The sequence below is a fragment of the Dermacentor variabilis genome, chromosome 2, assembly GCF_050947875.1.
Source record: "Dermacentor variabilis isolate Ectoservices chromosome 2, ASM5094787v1, whole genome shotgun sequence".
NCBI classification, from domain to species: domain Eukaryota; kingdom Metazoa; phylum Arthropoda; class Arachnida; order Ixodida; family Ixodidae; genus Dermacentor; species Dermacentor variabilis.
The window spans coordinates 66,055,498-66,074,614 of NC_134569.1; the positions used below are offsets into that span (position 1 = coordinate 66,055,498).

Here is a 19,117-nt window from a genome sequence, read left to right on the forward strand (position 1 = left end):
GCGGAAAATCTTTGGGCGTCTTCTGAAGCTGACACTCATGCGATGAGCGAGATTCTCCATAACCTTATTTTTACGCGGCCGCGCAGGCATCTTCATTACTGCGTCTGCACATGTCGAACCAACTGAAGTTCCTTGTAAGAAGCTTTAATTAAAAGCCTTGTATTGGCCACCGCACCCCTAGGGCATACGTAGGAGCGGAAGCATTAGCGGCTTCTTTGTCTTCCACTTCCGGCTGCTGAGGGTGGGCTGCTCATGCACTGCGCCTCGTGCCTGAGGGAACGCGCAGTTCGAGCTTTGCACTGTGCGCAAGCAGCGTGAGGCGAAAGAGGAACGGGACGATTCTCAACCTCGGGGCTTCACAGCGTTCGAAGAGGGAGAACGGGATTACAAGATGGAGGACCCCAGCGTGTTCTTCGGGCGCAGCGGCGGCGTGAGTGGTGGCGCACGCCGCGTCCTGCAACGAGCGTTTCGAGACGGTTCGCTGGTGCCCGTTGTGTCGGTCGCCATCATACTGGCCATAATGGTAACCATGGCCGTCATGTTTCAGGTGGGTGCGCCGAAGTCGTCGTAGCAAACTCTTTAACTGGACCATGTTAATCGGCGTAGATTATGACCATTAAAACGCGAAAAGATCCAGGACGGCCTCTCGTCCGTGGTTCTTCAGCCGTCCTGTGTCTTTTCCCTGTTTTAATAGTCGTAAAGAGGTTCCATAAACCACAGAATAGCAGCAACCATGACTCAAGTATTGCGCCGAGCAACTCACTTTTCAAAAGGACAACTCAAGCAAGCATACGTACCCTATGCTCTCATCCGATTCCTCGGAGCACCACGGTGCGCTTCTAATCATCGGTTAGCCCATGCGAAGGACTTGCCTCGGCATCATCGGGCTTCGCTAACGTGAGCCTCTTACGATGAGGCATGCTGCTTCGTACTACGTCTCGTTGGAGCAAGCAGTTGGTCCTTATTGTCGCGTTGTAGTGACGGTGAACACAGTAGCAGAACTGTGAACCACGTAACGAACTCTTTGTTGGGCTAACCTGTGCCCCCAAAACCAAGTGACACTCTAAGCACAACGATGGCGGTGAACGTAGCCAGTGATCGTTGAAATCTAATCAGCGATTAAAGCGCGTCGGCTTTTATACGTAACTCTTCGAAGGTTCTACCGTAATCGCTGCTACCAGTGTGTCTTCCAGGAAGAAAATTCGTGTCGCGCATGCGCATACAGTGGGGTACGCAAGGTTCTGTGACAACAGACAATGGATAGAACCATCGATAACATTAGGAAAAATTCCGATTCATGCAGGTGCGTCCTGCCCTGAGAGATAGCATTTAACGTTTGTTAACCAATAAAAAGTGGTCACCGAAGAAAGATAATGGAGTACACGTGTAAATGCTTCCTTCCTTAAATGTTTTCCAGGAAGTACTACACAATTCGTGTCGCGCATACAATCAGGGGCTTTGTTCTCGACACGCATGGCGGCTGCACGGACGCAATTATCCGCTATTTTGATTCTCTGATTGGCTATCGTGAGGTCACGTGCCTTCAAATTTTTCGCCAGGAAGTGCAAGTTTTGCAAAATTCAATTTTGCGTTTTCACCAAGATGACGTGACGTGGAACTGCAAATTTGATTGACTAATACTTTTTTCTGGTCATTGACACATCTATTGCGACGTTATCACTTCGAAAAGAACGTGAAGGGCGGTGTACAGAAGCCCGTACAACGCATCTGCAATTTAGTGAATATGTAGGGTTGGTCTAAGATAGCCGCCATGTCAGCTAGCTGATTGACTGAAGGTATATACCGTGAGGAGCGTCATAGGGAGGGCCGTTTCGTAAACGTCAATTCAACGCTGTGTGACATTGTGCTGGGGTGCTCGGCCGCAATTGCAGAGATTTCCCGCCTTAATTTATGGTGCAACAAGCCACGCGAATTATGCTAATGCGGGTTCATATGCAATGGCAGCCGAGAAGCATCTGTATCCTATCCTTCTCCCGCCGTTTGAGGTTCTGAATTTCTTTTTCATAACGCGCGCTCATAACATTTTAATTGCTCTCAGGGGGGGGGGGGGGCATTTATTTGTGTTTGGGCCATCAAAAAAACAAAAACGCGTTTAATTGAAATAAGATTAGTTCAACAATACAAATCTTCTGCGTTGTTTCGTACTTTTCACTGCGGCGTTCGTATTGTAATCCATATTATTGACTTTTCACATCATCGGAAGTTATGACAACGGAGGCTATTTAATTTATAAGAAACTGCACACAAGGCGGTGCATTGAAGTTTCAATTGAAGGAATATGCTTCAGCGTTGCGGAGCTGCGAACTCCCATTGACGTTTCCTCACATGGTGCGAATAAGTAGTGAAGTGAGCAAAAGATGGCAGTGCCGGCGCTTGCATGCGCCGCTCAAGCGGATACCTCAGGCGCTTCCAGCGTTATCGGTGATATTCGGCGGCTTCTAGGCCAGCCGTGTCGGTCTGAGTCACTTGCGTTTCACGAGAGATCGTGATAACGTGAAGTAGAACGTGCGCTCATCATCACATGGTTGGTCGCGTATGCTGCCTCAAGGTAGACAGCAAGCGTGTTTACGCCAATATACGATGACTCATGCCGTTTCCCGGGGACACGCATCCTGGCTAATGTACCGGACGATGGCTTGTACGCAGCAGACGGCGGAAGCGAGAAGCATTTTCCACGGAGTATTCGTAAGGCTTGAGCTAGCTGCTCTATATTTACTGGAGAGGAAAACTGTTTTGCTTTATCAAGAACGCTAAGTTCAGTGCCTACATTAGTTTTCTTAGGCGAAACGTAAAATTTTCATCACGTTACCAAAGCAAATCGGGTCCACCAGGGCCATATTGTAAATGTCGCGTCTGTGCCACACCTTGAAGAACATGGCGGAATGTCCAGAATTGAGCCTGAGGTTACACAAGGTACGGTGACAACAGACAATGGATAGAACCATCGATAATACTCAAGAAATTACCCATTCGTACACGCCCGTCCTGCGCCAAGCGATAGCGTTTAACATTTGTTAGCCGGTGAAAAGCGGTCGCCGGAGAAAGATAAATGAGTAGACGGTGCCAATATATTCTCCCTATGCTAGATCAAAGCGTCAAAGCTTTCGTAACGGCTGCTTCACTTTGCCTCGCATTATAAGTCAGGCAAATAAGCCTTCTTCCTCTTGAAATGCGCTGAGTGAAACTGATTGCGGCTATAAACGCGGGAATACTCGACTGACAAAACATGGTGCGAACTACCAACTGATTTATTGTTGATGAAACACACTCAGGCATGCCAAATTTCGAAAGAGCTGCTGTTATTGTCCGCTTTATTGAAAAGAAGTACTATGGAAATTGTGTAAGCTCTGAGCATAAGGGCAGAGGCTCACAACGCGAGGGCGCACCTTCTGTCTTGCTCACAGCGCTTAAGATCAAGCTGGCAAAAGATGTCGCGTAAGCAAAAATGTCTTGCCATAGTTAATCATTGATTACATCCGCTGTTGCGTCACTAGTTCTTCCATTGCGAGGGTTTCCCTATCCTTTCTTTCTTTCTTCTTTTGCCGTCTTTCTAGCCTAGGCATCTTCACATGCTCAACTGACTGCAGTCAATATAGGGGCACTGTTTGATTCCCAACAAACCACTTGGTAGTTTGCGCCTTGTTGCCCATTTTGGTGTGTTCCCGCGGGTAAGTAGGCGTACTCAGTTTCAGTCGGCGCGTTACAAGATGAATGAACACCAACTAGTCCGATTTCTCCCATTACTCAACTGATTCTTAACAACGGGACCGACGTGTATAGAATAAGACTTTGAAACTTTCAGGTCTACCTCGTGAGGAAAATCACCATGCGCAGCGGCAGCGAAGTCGGCTGGAACATCTTCAATCCCTGGCGTAGTGCCGAGCAGAAGTACGCGGGGAGACGTGGCGCACAGTCGAGTCGAGTCGAATCCTTGTCCCACTCGGACAGCGATCCGCTCGACGTCGAGCTCGACGAGCGGCCGCCGGATTTTCCCGGCAAACCTAGGTGCGCAGTTCGCAACTAGCCCAGTTGACAACTCGACATTAGCTGAAGCGCTGACGCATACTTAAGCGTACATCGTCGCAGCGCAAGTAATGCAGTAGAGGGCAGTGTTGTAGTTAGGCATTTTAGAGAGATAGCTATTATCATCGTTCCCTAACTTCCTTGTATATCTGTGCAGTCGCAACTAACGTGCGTCGTAACCAGTTACACAGGTTGTGTTAAAGTGGCAGTGACACCGCGTGGGTACCCGCTAGCGCCAATATGCAGTGTGTTTCAGCGAACTTGATCAAAAAATATTTGGAAACTGCCTGTGGCAAATAGCACAATTCTAGTCCATGAGCTGGTCTACGCTAAGAGCTGGACATTACTTGGACAAAAATATTGAAATGCATAATTAACAATTAACAAGCTTCCACTAATTAGGCTTGCAACTAATTACCGCATGGCACGTATTTCAATATACAAATTGTAGGGAGTGCGCAAGGGGGATCCACTTGGAACGAATTCTCAGGATGACACCAGTTTTGAGACATCAATTCGCAAATTTTGCAGAGAAATACATTGCCATTCCAGTTATTCTTGCACTTCAATGCTTAAAATGACAATTTGTTAAGCAAGTAAATGGAATGGCACTGCATTTTTACCGCAAGTTTAACGGTGCACATCTCGTGAGTGGTGTCATCCACACAATTAGTTTCAAGTGAATATTCCCTGCAGTCTCACCCGCTAGAATTTATAAATTGCAATGTGTGCCCCTAGGTAATTAGTTAAGAACATAATAGGGAACTTTTGTAAATTAGTCGATTATACATTTCAAGCGAACGTAATGGCCATCTCTTCGAGTAGGCTAGCGCATGGACTAGAAATGTGCTACCTGCCACAGTGTTTGCTTAAACACACTGTATACTATAGTGTCTATACTTGTGGACACCCATGGCTGGAGATTATTCGGCCATTATGTGTACTTTAGACGACGTTGAAGATTAATGACCCAAGAGGCATTGATGTGTATATATAATATACAATTTAAATATACAACACTGTTGCTATGAGAGACGCAGTAGCAAATGACTCCGTATTATTTGTGTCCCCTTGGAGTGATTCCCCTCCCCCCCCCCCCTCAACGTGCACCTAATTCTAAAAAAAAATGGAGGATGCTTAAGCTTCCCCTTTAAGAGCGGAACGCGATAGCATTAAAAGATCCCAGCCTGCTTCTCACACTTCCCGGCAACTACAATGTACGTAACCGCAAGGTTTACAGGGAAACGTTCGCGGCGAATGCTATGCAATAAGACGGGCTTTTTGGTAGAAACGGGGCCTCTTGCGTAATCCGCGATGCGGCGGAGGCAATCGCCCTCTGGAAGTTTTTCAAGGAAACAGGCGGACCACTCGTGGACTCCGAGATATTCGAGCACCGGCGCGCGCAAATGGCGGATGCCGGGGCCGATCTATGGACGGTGGAACTGTTTGTTTTAGTTTTCCCGTAACACAATTGTGTCTTTTCGTATATTAAAATTATAATCCGACGCTATCATGTCTCTAGGTTGCGCGTAAGTCGTATTTTACGATTTTTCTACGTATTTTAGCTTGTGAAAGTCATTTAGTTCAGTAAATTCCTTGCGCCACATGGAGGGCCTGGGTATAAGTGGTTCGAAAATTGTTTTGCCGTAACGACGTCCGATATGGGACGCCAACGTCGCAATTTTTGCGACGGCAGCAGACGGCGCATCTTCACCAGGTGCCGTGGATAGGTGCTGTGGTGGCGTGATTTGTGCGTTCGAGCTTCGGTGCTACGGATCCCCTCCACGTGGGCCCCTCTCGGATGGTTGGATAGGATTACGGTGCGGATTCTTCTAGACTCCAACCCGCTGTCTTCGATTCGGTGAGGTGTTCCGGTGGCGCTTTTTGTCCTTGGTTTTTTTCCTGTGTTTAGCTGAGAGTTTCTAGCTTCCTACCTTGTGTAGTTTTAGCTTAAACTTCGGCTAGGCGCGGGCGCCACGTGGTTTTTACCGCGATGGTGGCCCCTTCGCGGCTTCGGCCGCTTAAGTTTTTCGGGCGAGTTCCGAAAGGCGCGTCCAATGTAGACGTTTGCAAGGCGCTCGTAAAGCGCTTTTCCTTGAACGACCTTAAGGCAGTGCAGGACTTTGGTGCAGGACGGTTTGAGATAACGTTTAAGAATAAGGCCGCGGTTGATCGCTTCTCAGCTGATCCCGCTTTGAAGGTTCGGGATGTGGAAGTTCGTTTTGAGTATAGAGGTGTGCGTGTGAAGTTGGTTAGGGTGTTTGGCTACCCCGCGGATCTTCCGGACCAGGCTCTCGTCTCCGAGCTAGAGGTCTTCGGAAAGGTTCACGGGATCTCCGAAGAATGCGTGCCCGGTTTTCCTGCCGTTGGCACCGGAAACCGGCGCATTCGGATAGAGATGGCGCGGCCCGTTCCTAACCGTCTTCGTGTAGGTGAGCGTGTCGTTCAGTGTGAGTACGAGGGTGTAGTTAGATTGTGCCGTAGGTGTAACATGGCAGGACACCACGCCGCCGCGTGCGACGCGCCTCAGTGCGCGCGCTGCGGGCAGTTTGGCCACGCGTCCTGCGACGCGGCGTGCGTACGTTGCGGCGGCGACCATGCGGTTTCGGCGTGTAGTGTCCGCACCTACTCGTCAGTGACCGCGAGGCCAGAACAGCAGAAACCTGCCGTCGTGGAAGCGGTTACTTCGCCGGTAGCTGATACGGTTGCTGCCTTAGAGGAAGGAGAGAGCCAGGGCTCCTTGAGCGTGGTCGATGCCGCCGAGCGCGGCAGCGATTCCGTGGACGCTACCGAGGTCGTTCCCCCTTCCGTCACGGCAACGTGCGAGGGGGCAGCGAGCGAGGAGGCTGAAGCGGCGGTCGCTGTCGCCTCCGTGGCGGGTACGCCTCTCGCTACGCCGGTCGCTATCTCTGGCGCGTCCGAACCGCTGACTGGCGCGACTGACACTGCTCGTCGGTCGAACCATAAGCGTAAGAGCCGGCGCGCACACCGCGCTGGCTCCGCTGCCAGGGCGGCGGCCGCGGGGCGTGAGTCGAGCTCGGACGAAGGTGGCTCCCAGGGCTCGGAGACTGGCCCTCCAGAATTTAAGCGCAGTGCTGTTGAAACGTCCGATTCTGATACTGAGGTCCCATCGGACGCGGAGGGTTCTCCTCCTTGTCCCAATTGCGGATGGGGACATTGCGAATGCTCGTTGCTCTCAGACAGAACCTATGAGTCTACTGATGAGGGGTCCCCAACTTTGGAGACCCTCTCATAAGTAGTCTTTGCTTATTTGTCACTAGCGGCTAGTATTACCTAATACTAGCCTGCTCTTTATTTATTTTCCTAGCTCTTTTTGTCTTCCTTTGTTTCTACTAGCTCTTAGCTAATCTATTTCTCCCTTAAAATGGCTTCTTCTCTCACCATAGCTACCTTTAACTGTCGTGGTTTGTCGCGTGCTTCTAAGCAGTTAGAGGTTATTAATTTGGCTAAATCCAAAAAGGTAGATATTCTTGTGCTTCAGGAAACTTTTATTCATAGGCTAGGCCAGATCAGCCACTTCGACCGGATTTTTCGCACTCGGTCTTTCTGGAGTTATGGCGCGACGGGCAGTCGAGGTACGGCCATCGTTTTGATGCCGAATTTCGACTGCCTTGTTATTCGCCATGCCAGGGATTCCGAGGGCCGCGTCTTGTGGGTGGACCTTGATTGTGGCATTCGAATTGTTAATGTTTATGCTCCAACCCGGTCTAAAGATCAGAGAGAGTTTTTCGCTACATTAGAACCCTACTTGGTAGGTCCCTCTCGGCTAATCCTTGTAGGCGACTTCAACTGTGTGTTCGAACAGGTTGATCGCATCCCGCATAGAGGGACTCCAAACCAGAAAGATAGGCGTGCAAATGTTGTACTACGAGAGCTCGTCGACGGGCTGGGACTTGTCGATGCTTGGCGTGTGCTTCGCCCTGGTCAGTCAGGAATGACTTGGACAGGAAGAGGCATGCAGAGCCGCATCGATCGTTTTTACATCTCTTCGTCACTGGCTCCTAGTATGCATTCTTCTTGGTTAACTCCTTCTGCTCTTAGCGACCACAGCTTCCTAATTCTGCGGTTCGCCGATTCTAGCATAGTCCCGCAAGGGAAGAGACCGTGGCGTCTGAATCCACGTCTTCTAAAAGAGACAGGCAGGCAACCGCAGAGGTATCATCCATTCTTTTTCGATCGCTGCACAATAGAGCGAATCTAAGTGGTACAGAATGGGATGACGTGAAGGTCAGAGTGCGTGAGTGCTTCAGGTCTTGGGGCAAGCGTCGAGCGCGCGAGGAGCGTGAGGAGATTAAAATCGTCTCCGACGCGATCCTCCTGCTCTCGAGGCCACTGTCCGGCGGTCCTGGAGTTGCTTCGGCGCTGGCCTCACTCCGAAAGGAACTTCGGATTCTCCTGCAGCGACGCTGGGATGGCTTGAGGGCCACAACCCGAGCAGAGCTGTGGGAAATGGAAGCGTGGTGCAGCAGAAACGTCCTACGTAAACATCTCTCAAGGAAGAGCACAACTCTCTCTTCCCTAATAGATCCAAGCGATGGTAGCATAGTCGATTCACCAGATGGAGTTCTTGCACTGGCGAGGCAGTTTTACATGACCTTGTATGCCGAACCAGCTGCCACTCCAACTGCGTTTCCTTTTGCTTCGCCAGCTGAGCCGCCGCAAGTGTGCGACTCAGCCATAGATGAGGACGAGCTTTTTTCGGCATTGAAGTCTATGAAGCGTAATCGCAGTCCGGGATCCGATGGTCTGACAGTCGAATTTTATGTTAAATTTTGGACACTGTTAGGGAAGCCATTCACATCACTGGTGAACCGGCTACTCAGTGAAGGGACTTTGTCAGCGTCTCAACGAGAGGGGTTAATCATTCTCCTTTGTAAGGACGAGTCGAGGAGCTCCGATCTGAGAGCATGGCGTCCAATCACACTTCTGAACTGCGATTATAAGCTCATAGCAAAGTGCCTGTGTATGCGACTCACGCCAGTGCTCAGCACTGTTTTGGGTCCATACCAGGCATGTTGTGTCCAGGGGCGCTCTACTCAGCTTCACGGTATAGCACTAAGGGACCTTCTCCTGTGGGCAAATACCAGGAAACTTCCAGGTATTCTTTGCTCCTTCGATCAGGAGAAGGCTTTCGATATCATTAGCCATAGGTACCTTTTCCGTGTTTTGGAAGAGGCTGGTTTTAGTGTGGGTTTTAGACAGATGATCCAAGCTTTGTATTCTCGACCGACTTCTGCTGTTCTCATACGAGACCGCCTCTCGGAGGCGTTCATTGTGGGACGTGGTGTGCGACAGGGGGACCCGCTCTCACCTGCCCTCTACGTACTCGCTTTTGAACCGCTTCTGCAGAGGTTGTCTTGTGACAGCAGAATTGGCAGGTTCCTACTTCCACCAGGTTCCCCCCCGGTTGCACTCTTTGCCTATGCAGACGACTTGTCCATTGTCGTCCCGGACGAAGCATCAGCTTGCGGCGTCCTGGAGGTCATGGACAGTTACTGCGGGGCGAGCGGTGCAAGGTTGAATAGGTCGAAAAGTGCAGCAATGTACTTGAACTCCACTCCTTCCAGTCCGCAGCCCGTTCATGGTCTCCCCGTGAAAACGCGGCTGCGGATTCTAGGCTTCCAGTTCGAACCAGATGGTCTCTCTCCCGAAAACTGGCAACAGGCTAAGGAGACGCTTGAAGCCAAGGTTCAGGAATTCAGCGCGTTGTCATGCCCTTTGACTGCTCGAGCGACAATCCTTCGCTCACTTCTGTTTTCCTTTCTGACGTATGTGGCGTGTGTGTCTCCTATTCCAACCCGAACCAAGCTTATCTTGGAGAGGGTCTTGTTTCGCTTCCTCTGGAAGGGTACAACTGGTTGTGTAGCTAGGCGGGTGCTCAAGTTGCCCAGGGACAAGGGAGGACTCGGAATTCCCGACCTGGGCATCGTGGCTACTGCACTACACGTCAGGTGGACCCAGGTCGCTCTTAACTCGGATATGCTCCTAACTCGAAGCTTAACTTCCTTCTTTCTTAGCACCCGACTCCGCTTGCTCTCGCAGAGCACATTTTCCCACTGTGTTCCTCGTTCAGGTACCCCGTCCGCCATTTATGCGGCGGCTGCCAACTCTTTGGTAAGCCTCCGCAAGGTTCACCCAGGCATCGACGTAGTTTCAGCTCCACTCCAAGAGTTAGTGGATATCCTCACCCCAGGACTCCCCCCACATTGCCAAAGGTACGACCTGTCGATTCACAGGCCAAACTGGAAGCTCATTACGGCCGGTTTCCTCGACGCCAGGCGAGCCACCTTTATGTACCGCCTGGCGCGAGGGTGCCTGCCGTTGAGCTACAGGCCCTTCACAGCCATCCCGGCTCGTGGAGTGTGTCCTTTCTGTGGCGCTCGTGAGGACTCAGTTCATATCCTTACGCAGTGTTTGCTTCCTGCAGCTCTTCTCCAAAGAGTTGCTAGTCTATTTAGGCTCCCAGGCGTTCCTTATGAGACAGTCCGATTTTTGCACCCTTTGCCCAATCAGGCGATCAACCAGTTCGTGCTTCTCCTCGCCGAGTGCTCATACCAAGTTTGGCTGGCACGCTGCGATGCAATTTTCGGGGGTCGGGCACCGGGCCTTCACGAAGTGCTTGCGAAAGCACGGAAGGAGGTCTGGTTCCACCTCACCCGGGAGCGGCACCGCTTGGGCGAGAAGTTTCTCGAAGTGTGGGCTCGTCCTGCCGTGATTTTTGACGAGTCAGGTGGAAAGCTATCCATTAAGTTATGATGCATGCTCCAAAGGTCGCACGACTCGGCCGTGTGCGCCAGTCGATCTACGGGGTTTTGTTTGGCTCAGTGGAACCCAGAGCTGGAACCGGTGGTGGTGCACCCTCAAGTGGTCGCGCTGCTCCGCGGACGGCTTTGGTGGTCTCCATGGTTGTATGCCTTGACCTCTTTTGCGTCAGGGCAGTCCGAGGGTCAGTCAGGCTTGTGCCCTGCAAGACCGACATGGCTGTTTGTGTGTTGAGTGCAGTCCCTCAGTTGGGCTGCACCACAACAGCCCCCCTGTCCGGGAAGGACCGTTGGCCCGAACCAAGTCCCCCCACCCAGTCAGCCCGGGTTGTGGGGGAGTACCGGGGTCAATGTATCGAATGATGCTGGGTTGATGAGTACATGAAAGCTCTGGGACGCGGCGCCTCTGGTTGCCAAGTCCTCTTCCCATCTGACAACGGTACCCTTAATGCTATCGCGTTAACACGCGAAGGTTATTGTGTTTTGAGCGAAAGCTTCAATGCATAAAATGACAATTTGTTAAGCAATTAAATGGAATGGCACTGCATTTTTACCGCAAGTTTAACGGTGCACATCTCGTGAGTGGTGTCATCCACACAATTAGTTTCAAGTGAATATTCCCTGCAATCTCACCCGCTAGAATTTATAAATTTATAAAAGCAAGGCAGAGTACCTATTTAATGCAACAAATGTTTGGTCTCTGAACGTTTTACATATTTCATCCTTTACACAGCGTGTTAATAACTGTCACGTGCAGTGTCCCAGTCGTCGACCCTTCTAAATACAGGCGCACACCAATGACTGTATATTAAGAACTACTACAAAGGAAGCGTCATGAATCGCGCCTTTTCACCCTCTTTAGCACATATCCATTACGCTGAACGGTCAGCGTGTAGTCCCGCAAAACGCTTCACACAAGCAATTTCGCGGTCGAATCAAGATATGGCGCCAATGCGTGTGTTTATCTATTTGCAGTAGCGCGAGTCTATCTAAGAAAATTGACCTGATAGGCTTTAGCCAAATTAAATCAAATTTTCATTTCTAATAAAAATTTCTATTCAATAGGCGAACATTCCCGATTCCACTTGAACTCGTTTAAATGCCCATACAAGGATTTGCCCATTGGTGCTATCCATCATTCAGGTGGCGCGGACGAACAGAATAATGGTCGTCTCTTCGGTGCCCTTACCACCTTCAATTGCAACATTACAGAGCACATCCGCATCAGAGACATGCGTATTGTTTGTCTCGGACGCCAAGTAGAAGCGTCGCCGCACAGCGTTGGTATTATAGGCGGAGTGCGGTGATCAATCTTCTAGTTGGCTCACCGACTCGCAGGCATTCGATGCTAGGCAACAGCTTCTACCTGAGCGAGCAGAAGAGCTTCTGCCTGTTCAACTCCAAGAGCTCGGGCCTGTCTCGGCATGGCGTCGTGTACAACCTCAGCAGCTTTCCGTACCACCTCTGTACGCACGCCATCTACAACAGTGCCAGCGTCGACGGCGCCAACAGCCTGCAGGCCTCCAACGTCGAAGTTGACCTGCTACAGGTGTGCGCGTGTAGTAGCAAACACTTCTTCATTCACGGAAAGGGTATTAAAAGCAGAAAATATATGAGGAATAAGTGCGGCAAAATGACTTTCAGTGGAAAAAAAGAGAAAAACTTTCTGCACTGCCGAACGCACGTAGTTCCTTGGGAGAAACATGACAGCCGACGTGGTTGCGCGACGTAAAATACAGTTTTGTGGATCAGCAGTTATGGGAAGATCTTATGCAGGAAATATCGCGTTATAATCTTTTGTTAATTATATTTTTTTTACGTGCCAAAACCACGATCTGGTTATGAGGCACGCCGTATTGACCAACTGGGGTTCTTTAACGTGCACCCAATACAGGGTACTCGGGTGTTTTTGCATTTCGCCCCCATCAAAATGCGGCCACCGCGGCCGGGATTCGATCCCGCGATCGCGAACTTAGCAGCACAACGTCATAGCCGTTAAGCCACAATGGCAATTTTACAGTTGACAATGCTGAATTTCCGCACTACTACCCGAGTTAACCGGGTGGCACTTACCCCATTTCGCAGTATGCCGAGCTCATGCCTGACCATGATGTAAACTGAAACTTCCTGCCTTTTCGCTGTTCAGGAAGCGCAGTTTATACGAATTTAATTCATAATGTTTTCCTTAATGCATCCTTAAATGTACAGGGCCCGTTGCCTTGCATCACATGTGAACCGCAGCGCATTAAACAAGGTACGATCAAATAAACAGGACACAGAAGGCACTATGGTCCCCGTTTCTGCGGTCGTCCCTTGTCTGGAGCACGGAGATTCACTTTTTAAACATTCATTAGAACTTGGCGGCCGCCGCTTGTTATTGAGATATTAAGCCCGCTGTGGCTTGGACCCGCAGTTTAAATATTGATTTAAGGACTATGGCACCTAAAAATGAGAATGAAAAAGATACATCGACCGTGAAAGAGTCAATTACCGACTTATTTATGAAGGATATACAAATTCGCAGGCCGGAGATAACAATGTGGTGTGCTCTTCGATATATAACGAATGCCTTCGTACATATATGCTGATACAAAAAAGTTTATGGGGTTTTACGTGCCAAAACCACTTCCTGATTATGAGACAAGCCGCATTGCCTCTAATCAGCTGATACAGCTATGCTATATGCTGATACAGCAATGCTTTCTGGTATTGTCACTACAACTCGGGGTTCGTCTGCGGTATCCTGTCATGCTGTATGAACAAAGCAAGGTTGCGTCGAACCTCTTCGTTCGTTTTGTTTCCTGTAGAATACATAGCGCATTAAAACTATGCACTGATGAATAAGCAGTCACAGTGTCATCCCAATCGACGATTAACGTTCATGCTTGTCGCTATCACCACCTCTCTACTCCCCATTGGTTCAGTGGATGCGTCTAATGCATGGTTTATAGCCGCAAGTTCGTCGCGTTTTCCCAGCTTGGCTTCGTCTTGCCATGCCTGCGCAGCGCCACGAGCTCCTGCCTCCATTATTTACGCGCAGAATGCCTTCGGCAAGTTCCCGGGTCTCAAGTCCGGCAACCCGTTCCTGCGGGTCTTCATCGGAGTGGACGACGACTCGAGCGTGCACCGCATCTCGCACGATGCCGAGTCCGTGGTCAACTTCACGCTCAAGGCACTGCGCTGGGTCATCGAGAGGCGCTACGACGGACTGTTCCTGCGCTGGTCGCCTCCTCTCAAGGAAGGTGCGTCGCAGTTCCCCGCCCTCGTCTCCCACATGGTCAAGACATTCAAGAGGGTCCGCGGCCTCTCCGTCGGCGTAGTAGTTCCGCTCACTTCCGGCGGCAGAGATTTCTACGCCGACGTGGCGCACCTGCTCAACGTCCTCGAGCCGTACTCTATGCTCGTCGATCCCCTCACGGCTGATTCGGGAAACTCCGCAGACGCCAACTCGTACTTCCGGAGCTTCTTCCCGTACACAGCGGACAGCGTCGCCAAGTACCGGGACTTCTTCGCTCGCACAGTGGAGACGGAGAGAACCAAATACCGGCACATCTGCTACCCGATTTCGATAGCCGGCTACTCCCTGGCTCTCGAAGACTTCGCGGCCAGCTCCGGGGGTTCCAGGCGCCGAAGGTCATCGCCGCCGAGTATCGCTGATTTCCAACTGAAATCTGGCTTGGCCGTGACCCCCTACGATGCGACGTGCGCCGCAGCCACCGATTTAAGGTAAACAGAAAAGCGACTGTGGTGCCTTGGCCCTATGTTCTGTTGAAACATGACGCGTATAAGGAAATGACCACGGCATTATATCATACGGACTAGTTGGCATGTCATAATGAAATACTAAATAGTTATAAAAAGAGAAAAGCAGAGATCTTTATGTGTCTGTTCTTGTCTCCTCAGCGTTACCTAGGATCCGCGTATAATAAATCAGGCTAGACAGTAACAACTTACAATTTCAGCGAGAATCTCGATGGTAAAGGCGGTTTGGTGAAAGAAAAATAGGTCATCGGCTACTCTGCAGGTGAATGTCTCAGTAAAATTCTATGTCTGTTTAGCAAAAGCGCAAAGTCACTCAATGAAAAAAAAAATATCGTAGTCGGCGAATCGTGCCAGGGACAACCACCAGACTGGAGGAAGCAACGCTAAAGAAGTGTACGAGAACGAGCCTAGCGAAGAGCAGCCTACGGCCGTATTCGATAACTCGTAGCGTAAGGAATTAAAGCAATTTACTAAACAAATCTGATCCGTGAAAATTTGCAAGTCGGTGGTAGTCTTACTAAATCAACACCTCGTCATCTGCCCCATAGAAAGATACAACTATCTTTCTTTGCAAGATTGACAACTGTTGGCTCGTGATTAACCTCGTGTACCTAAATTCAAGCGTTGAAGCAAAAGTGACTTCGACTCGCCATCGTAAGCGTCGAAAGGGGTCGCAGCAATGTTTCAGCGTAGTTACCGCACGGCCGTTTGAGTTCCTGTATCACAAAAAAAAAAAATCTTCGTACTCTTAAGAGTGTTACTTCGTCGCTTGCCTGGCACCCTTACAATGTAAGGCTGTAAAAAAAGATGTTATTCTATGTGACAGTGAGTTCAATTTGCACCTGAGATGAGACAAGCAATATTTTTTAAGTGTATTAATTCTGATCATCAGCCGCGCACCGAGATAGCTGACCCGAGAGTTTGACATCGACAGCTAGGAAGGTTTATTTCATGCAGTTCTTGTGTCGTTTGTCTCAGCTATCATCATGTTGACTAGACACAAAAAGTCGCCAAAAAGTAACACTTCATTTGTCACCATCAACGATTGAACCTCAGCCCTTAAAGCTGAGCGTGTTATCTTTGTATCCCAATGGCCACAAATGTTGCCATACCTTTTAAAAAAAATCTACTCGCCATCTCGGCCAGAAGCCCTTGAGCTCTAGCGGCATCCTCGACCTGCTGGACAGCCAAAAGTTTGTCTTCGGGGGTCGAGCTGGGCAACACGGTCTCCCACTGCTTCCGATCCTGCATTTTTTGGCCCTGTCGGGGCACCCGAGGGCAGGCCCAGATAATGTGATCCAGGTCCGCCCTTTCTTGACAAAATTTACAATTGGCCGAATATTGGTCTGGGTAATAATGATTATAAGTCACCGGATTTGGATATGTATTTGTTTGAAGGAGGCGCCATGCCACCGCCTGCTGCTTATTAAGTGATGGGTGTGCGGGAGAAAAACGCACCCTCCCTAATCTGTAATGATTAGTTATCTCCCTGTAGCCAACCATCCGGTCCCCTGTCAGCCCCAGCCGCGGCGCCCCGGTGGCTCGGCTCGTGAGTCCTCGAGCCACGGTGTCGGCCGCCTCATTGCCGGGGAGGGAGGAGTGCGCAGGCGCCCAGATGATATGGACAACGCGCGCACCGCGGAAGTTTGCCAGGATACGTTGTAATTCCGGCGAACTGCGCCCCTTTGCGTAATTTAAAATGGCGGTTTTAGAATCACTGACTATTATCGTGGCCAGTGTGGAAGCCATTGCGAGAGCAATGGCCGATTCCTCAGCCACCTCGGCTCTGTTGGTTTTAATAGATCCGCTGACCTTACGCTCACTTTCCGAGTTCACTGCAACGATACACATATTCTGATTAGTCGTGTACTCTGTTCTGTACTCTGTTCTGTTCTGATTAGTCGTGTACTCTGCTTCCGGCCGCCATCTAGGCGGGGTTGCCCCCCCCCCCCCAATCTGCCGGCTATATAAATAAAAGTTATTTCTCTCTCTCTCTCTCTCTCTCTCTCTCTCTCTCTCTCTCTCTCGCCATCTCGGCCCTGCCAAAGTGGGTGTCCCGCGAAGCTGTTGAAAACCACCACTACAACTGCTGAGGGGGATATGCAATGCTTTATTGCTTTAGAGTAATGGAAGCAATGGTAATTTATGGCAGCACGCCGCCGCTGGTCCTATTGCCGTTTCGTTTTCCTCTTGCCGTTCCTCGTTGCTTCACTTTGCTGAGTGCTTGAACTGCCTGCCTTATGAGGGTACGAGCCACTGCGCCTGCCCTGCACAGCCGCCGGGATCAGCCGACTTTTTTGCTAACGGACGTGGACAAGAAAAATGCCGAACACCGAGAGGCTAACAGCTTCGCTGTCATAACGCTGCGAATCTCTTGCGCGTCGCCAAAGTGTGAAATACCAGTTTTATTTTTCGTGGCACTTCGTAATTTCAAAATGAACCTAAGTAATGCTGCTACCTTTTCTCACCGCAGCGCCGAGAGAGAAATAAAGATGGTATCTACATGACTTTTCTTCCAACTTGTCATGAAGTATTTTTTGTTTAGAAGAGGTGACAAGAAGTATCTTTCTTTCCCCATGTATATATATATATATATATATATATATATATATATATAGCAATCCACCTGCATTCCACTTCATGAGCTGTATTATTAGAACATGTGGACATTACTGGAGCGAGACTTCGAAATTAATAGTTAACTAATCAATGTAATCAATAAAATTTTGACTAACCTTGAAACGAATCACTTTAGGAGACATAATGCAATCTACGAATTCGCGGCGATAAGTCTACAAGACATTATCCGCTTGCAGATTCAAAGACTTACGCCATAGCTTAGATGTAACCGTTCTCAACTAGGTGACGAAATGCATCGCGATTCGTTCTATATTTTCATACATCGTTTTAAATATGTGTTTGGGTTTTAAAAAAGCAACTGAAGTAAGAGTAGATTTAGCGCAAGTTTTTGAGGACGCTTATCCCAATGCTAGTGCTAGCTTGAAAATTTGCTCCGAGTGTATACGTACCTTGTGAACTCACGGTTGTTTTGCGTACAACCCGCGCCTGAAATGGAATAACTGAAACGTTAATAAATTTCGGATTATATAGGCATGGTGTCGGGGGTGATTTCTGATTAAAAGAATGTCGGCGTTCTCGCGTAATATATCGCAGGGCCCAAAGTTGTTCAATCTTCCACAGGTGATGTCACAGAAAAACTCTGTAAAGAAGCGGCAAATTCACCAAACCTATTCTAGACGCAATTTCGGCCCGACATCACCCGGTGTTGTCGGCGCGAGCAACTCACTATTACCCTTCGAGATACGGTGCTCGTCGAGGCACGTCTTGCGCTGAGCGATTACTGTGTCCTGAAGTATCTTCGATATGGTTATTAGAGAGAAAGAGAGAGAGAGAGAGAAAGAGAGAGAAAGAGAGAAATAGAAGACAGGAAAGGCAGGGAGGTTAACCAGATGCACGTTCGGTTTGCAACCCTGCACTAGGGCATGGGATACCCACAGGAATACCTATCTATGTATTAGTGCTTATTAGTTTCCCTAATATGGGTATTAGGAAAACTAATAAGCACTAATGCGTGGATAGGTATTCCTGTTCCGATCGCGATCTGATTATCGCGAAGCATGAAGTGTATGTATTCGCGCAAGGCGATAGGACGGCGGAAATATTTCAGAGGTGCCCAGAACCGCACACGTTCTCCGAGCATACAGTCTCACAGTCTCAGTACAGCCTTTCCTTGCATCCAGTAGACAAGACCTCGTTAACGAATCGTGCAGCGGGTACATTCCTGCGTGACCGCGACACCGCTTATCAGAATCCCAGAATGAGGGATGAAATCTCGAAGGAGTTAAACTTTCTGTGCAGATTCCTTTCGTTTCTTTTGCGTTTTTTGGGAATTCCATACTCTACGTTCCCTTGTGCTGTCGCCGCTGCCGTGACGTCCCGTATGCGACAGCGCATGCGCAGCACGCGCGCCGACTGTTGGTGACAGGGCATCCAACTGAAACTGAAGCTTTACTTTGTGTAATATCCTAACACAATGCTATCTCTGTCAATGCTTCGCCCTCAGGGCGGAACTGCAACGTTTATTCTTAAGGCGGGGTTGGGGGGGGGGGGGCGGAGAAGTAGGCAGTATGTATTAATACGGTTGCCGTTGGATGCATGATCTCATCATCGTTTGTGCCGATATATTTGCAGGGCCAACGTGAGCATACGGCTTAAGTTCGTCGTGCTGGCAGCCCGCAAGTACCAATGGGTCGCGTACCAGGACAAAAACAGTTTGGTGCAGCTCCTCGAAGCGCTCCGCGAGGTAACCGGCGGTGCACCCTGCTTGGGCGTCTGGGATCCGGAATGGGACGATATTTCCGGCTACTGCACCGCCAAGGGAGCAAAGCCGGAGCCGTATCCACTCACCAAGACGATCTTCACGGAAAAACATCGAGCGCCGCGCACTTCTACTTCAATCTGACACATCACCGGCGGCATTTATGACATTAAAACAGTTTCTTCGGTCA

The 19,117-nt window shown here is 49.7% G+C and overlaps 1 protein-coding gene across 1 annotated transcript; it reads left to right on the forward strand.

The window, feature by feature from the left end:
* Positions 1-270: 270 nt before the first annotated feature.
* Positions 271-19,117, forward strand: LOC142570867 (uncharacterized). Its single transcript, XM_075679176.1, has 5 exons — positions 271-547; positions 3,824-4,026; positions 12,165-12,375; positions 13,867-14,552; positions 18,801-19,117. Exons 1-5 carry the CDS (start codon positions 392-394, stop codon positions 19,069-19,071), a joined length of 1,527 nt encoding a protein of 508 aa, XP_075535291.1. The 5' UTR covers positions 271-391; the 3' UTR covers positions 19,072-19,117.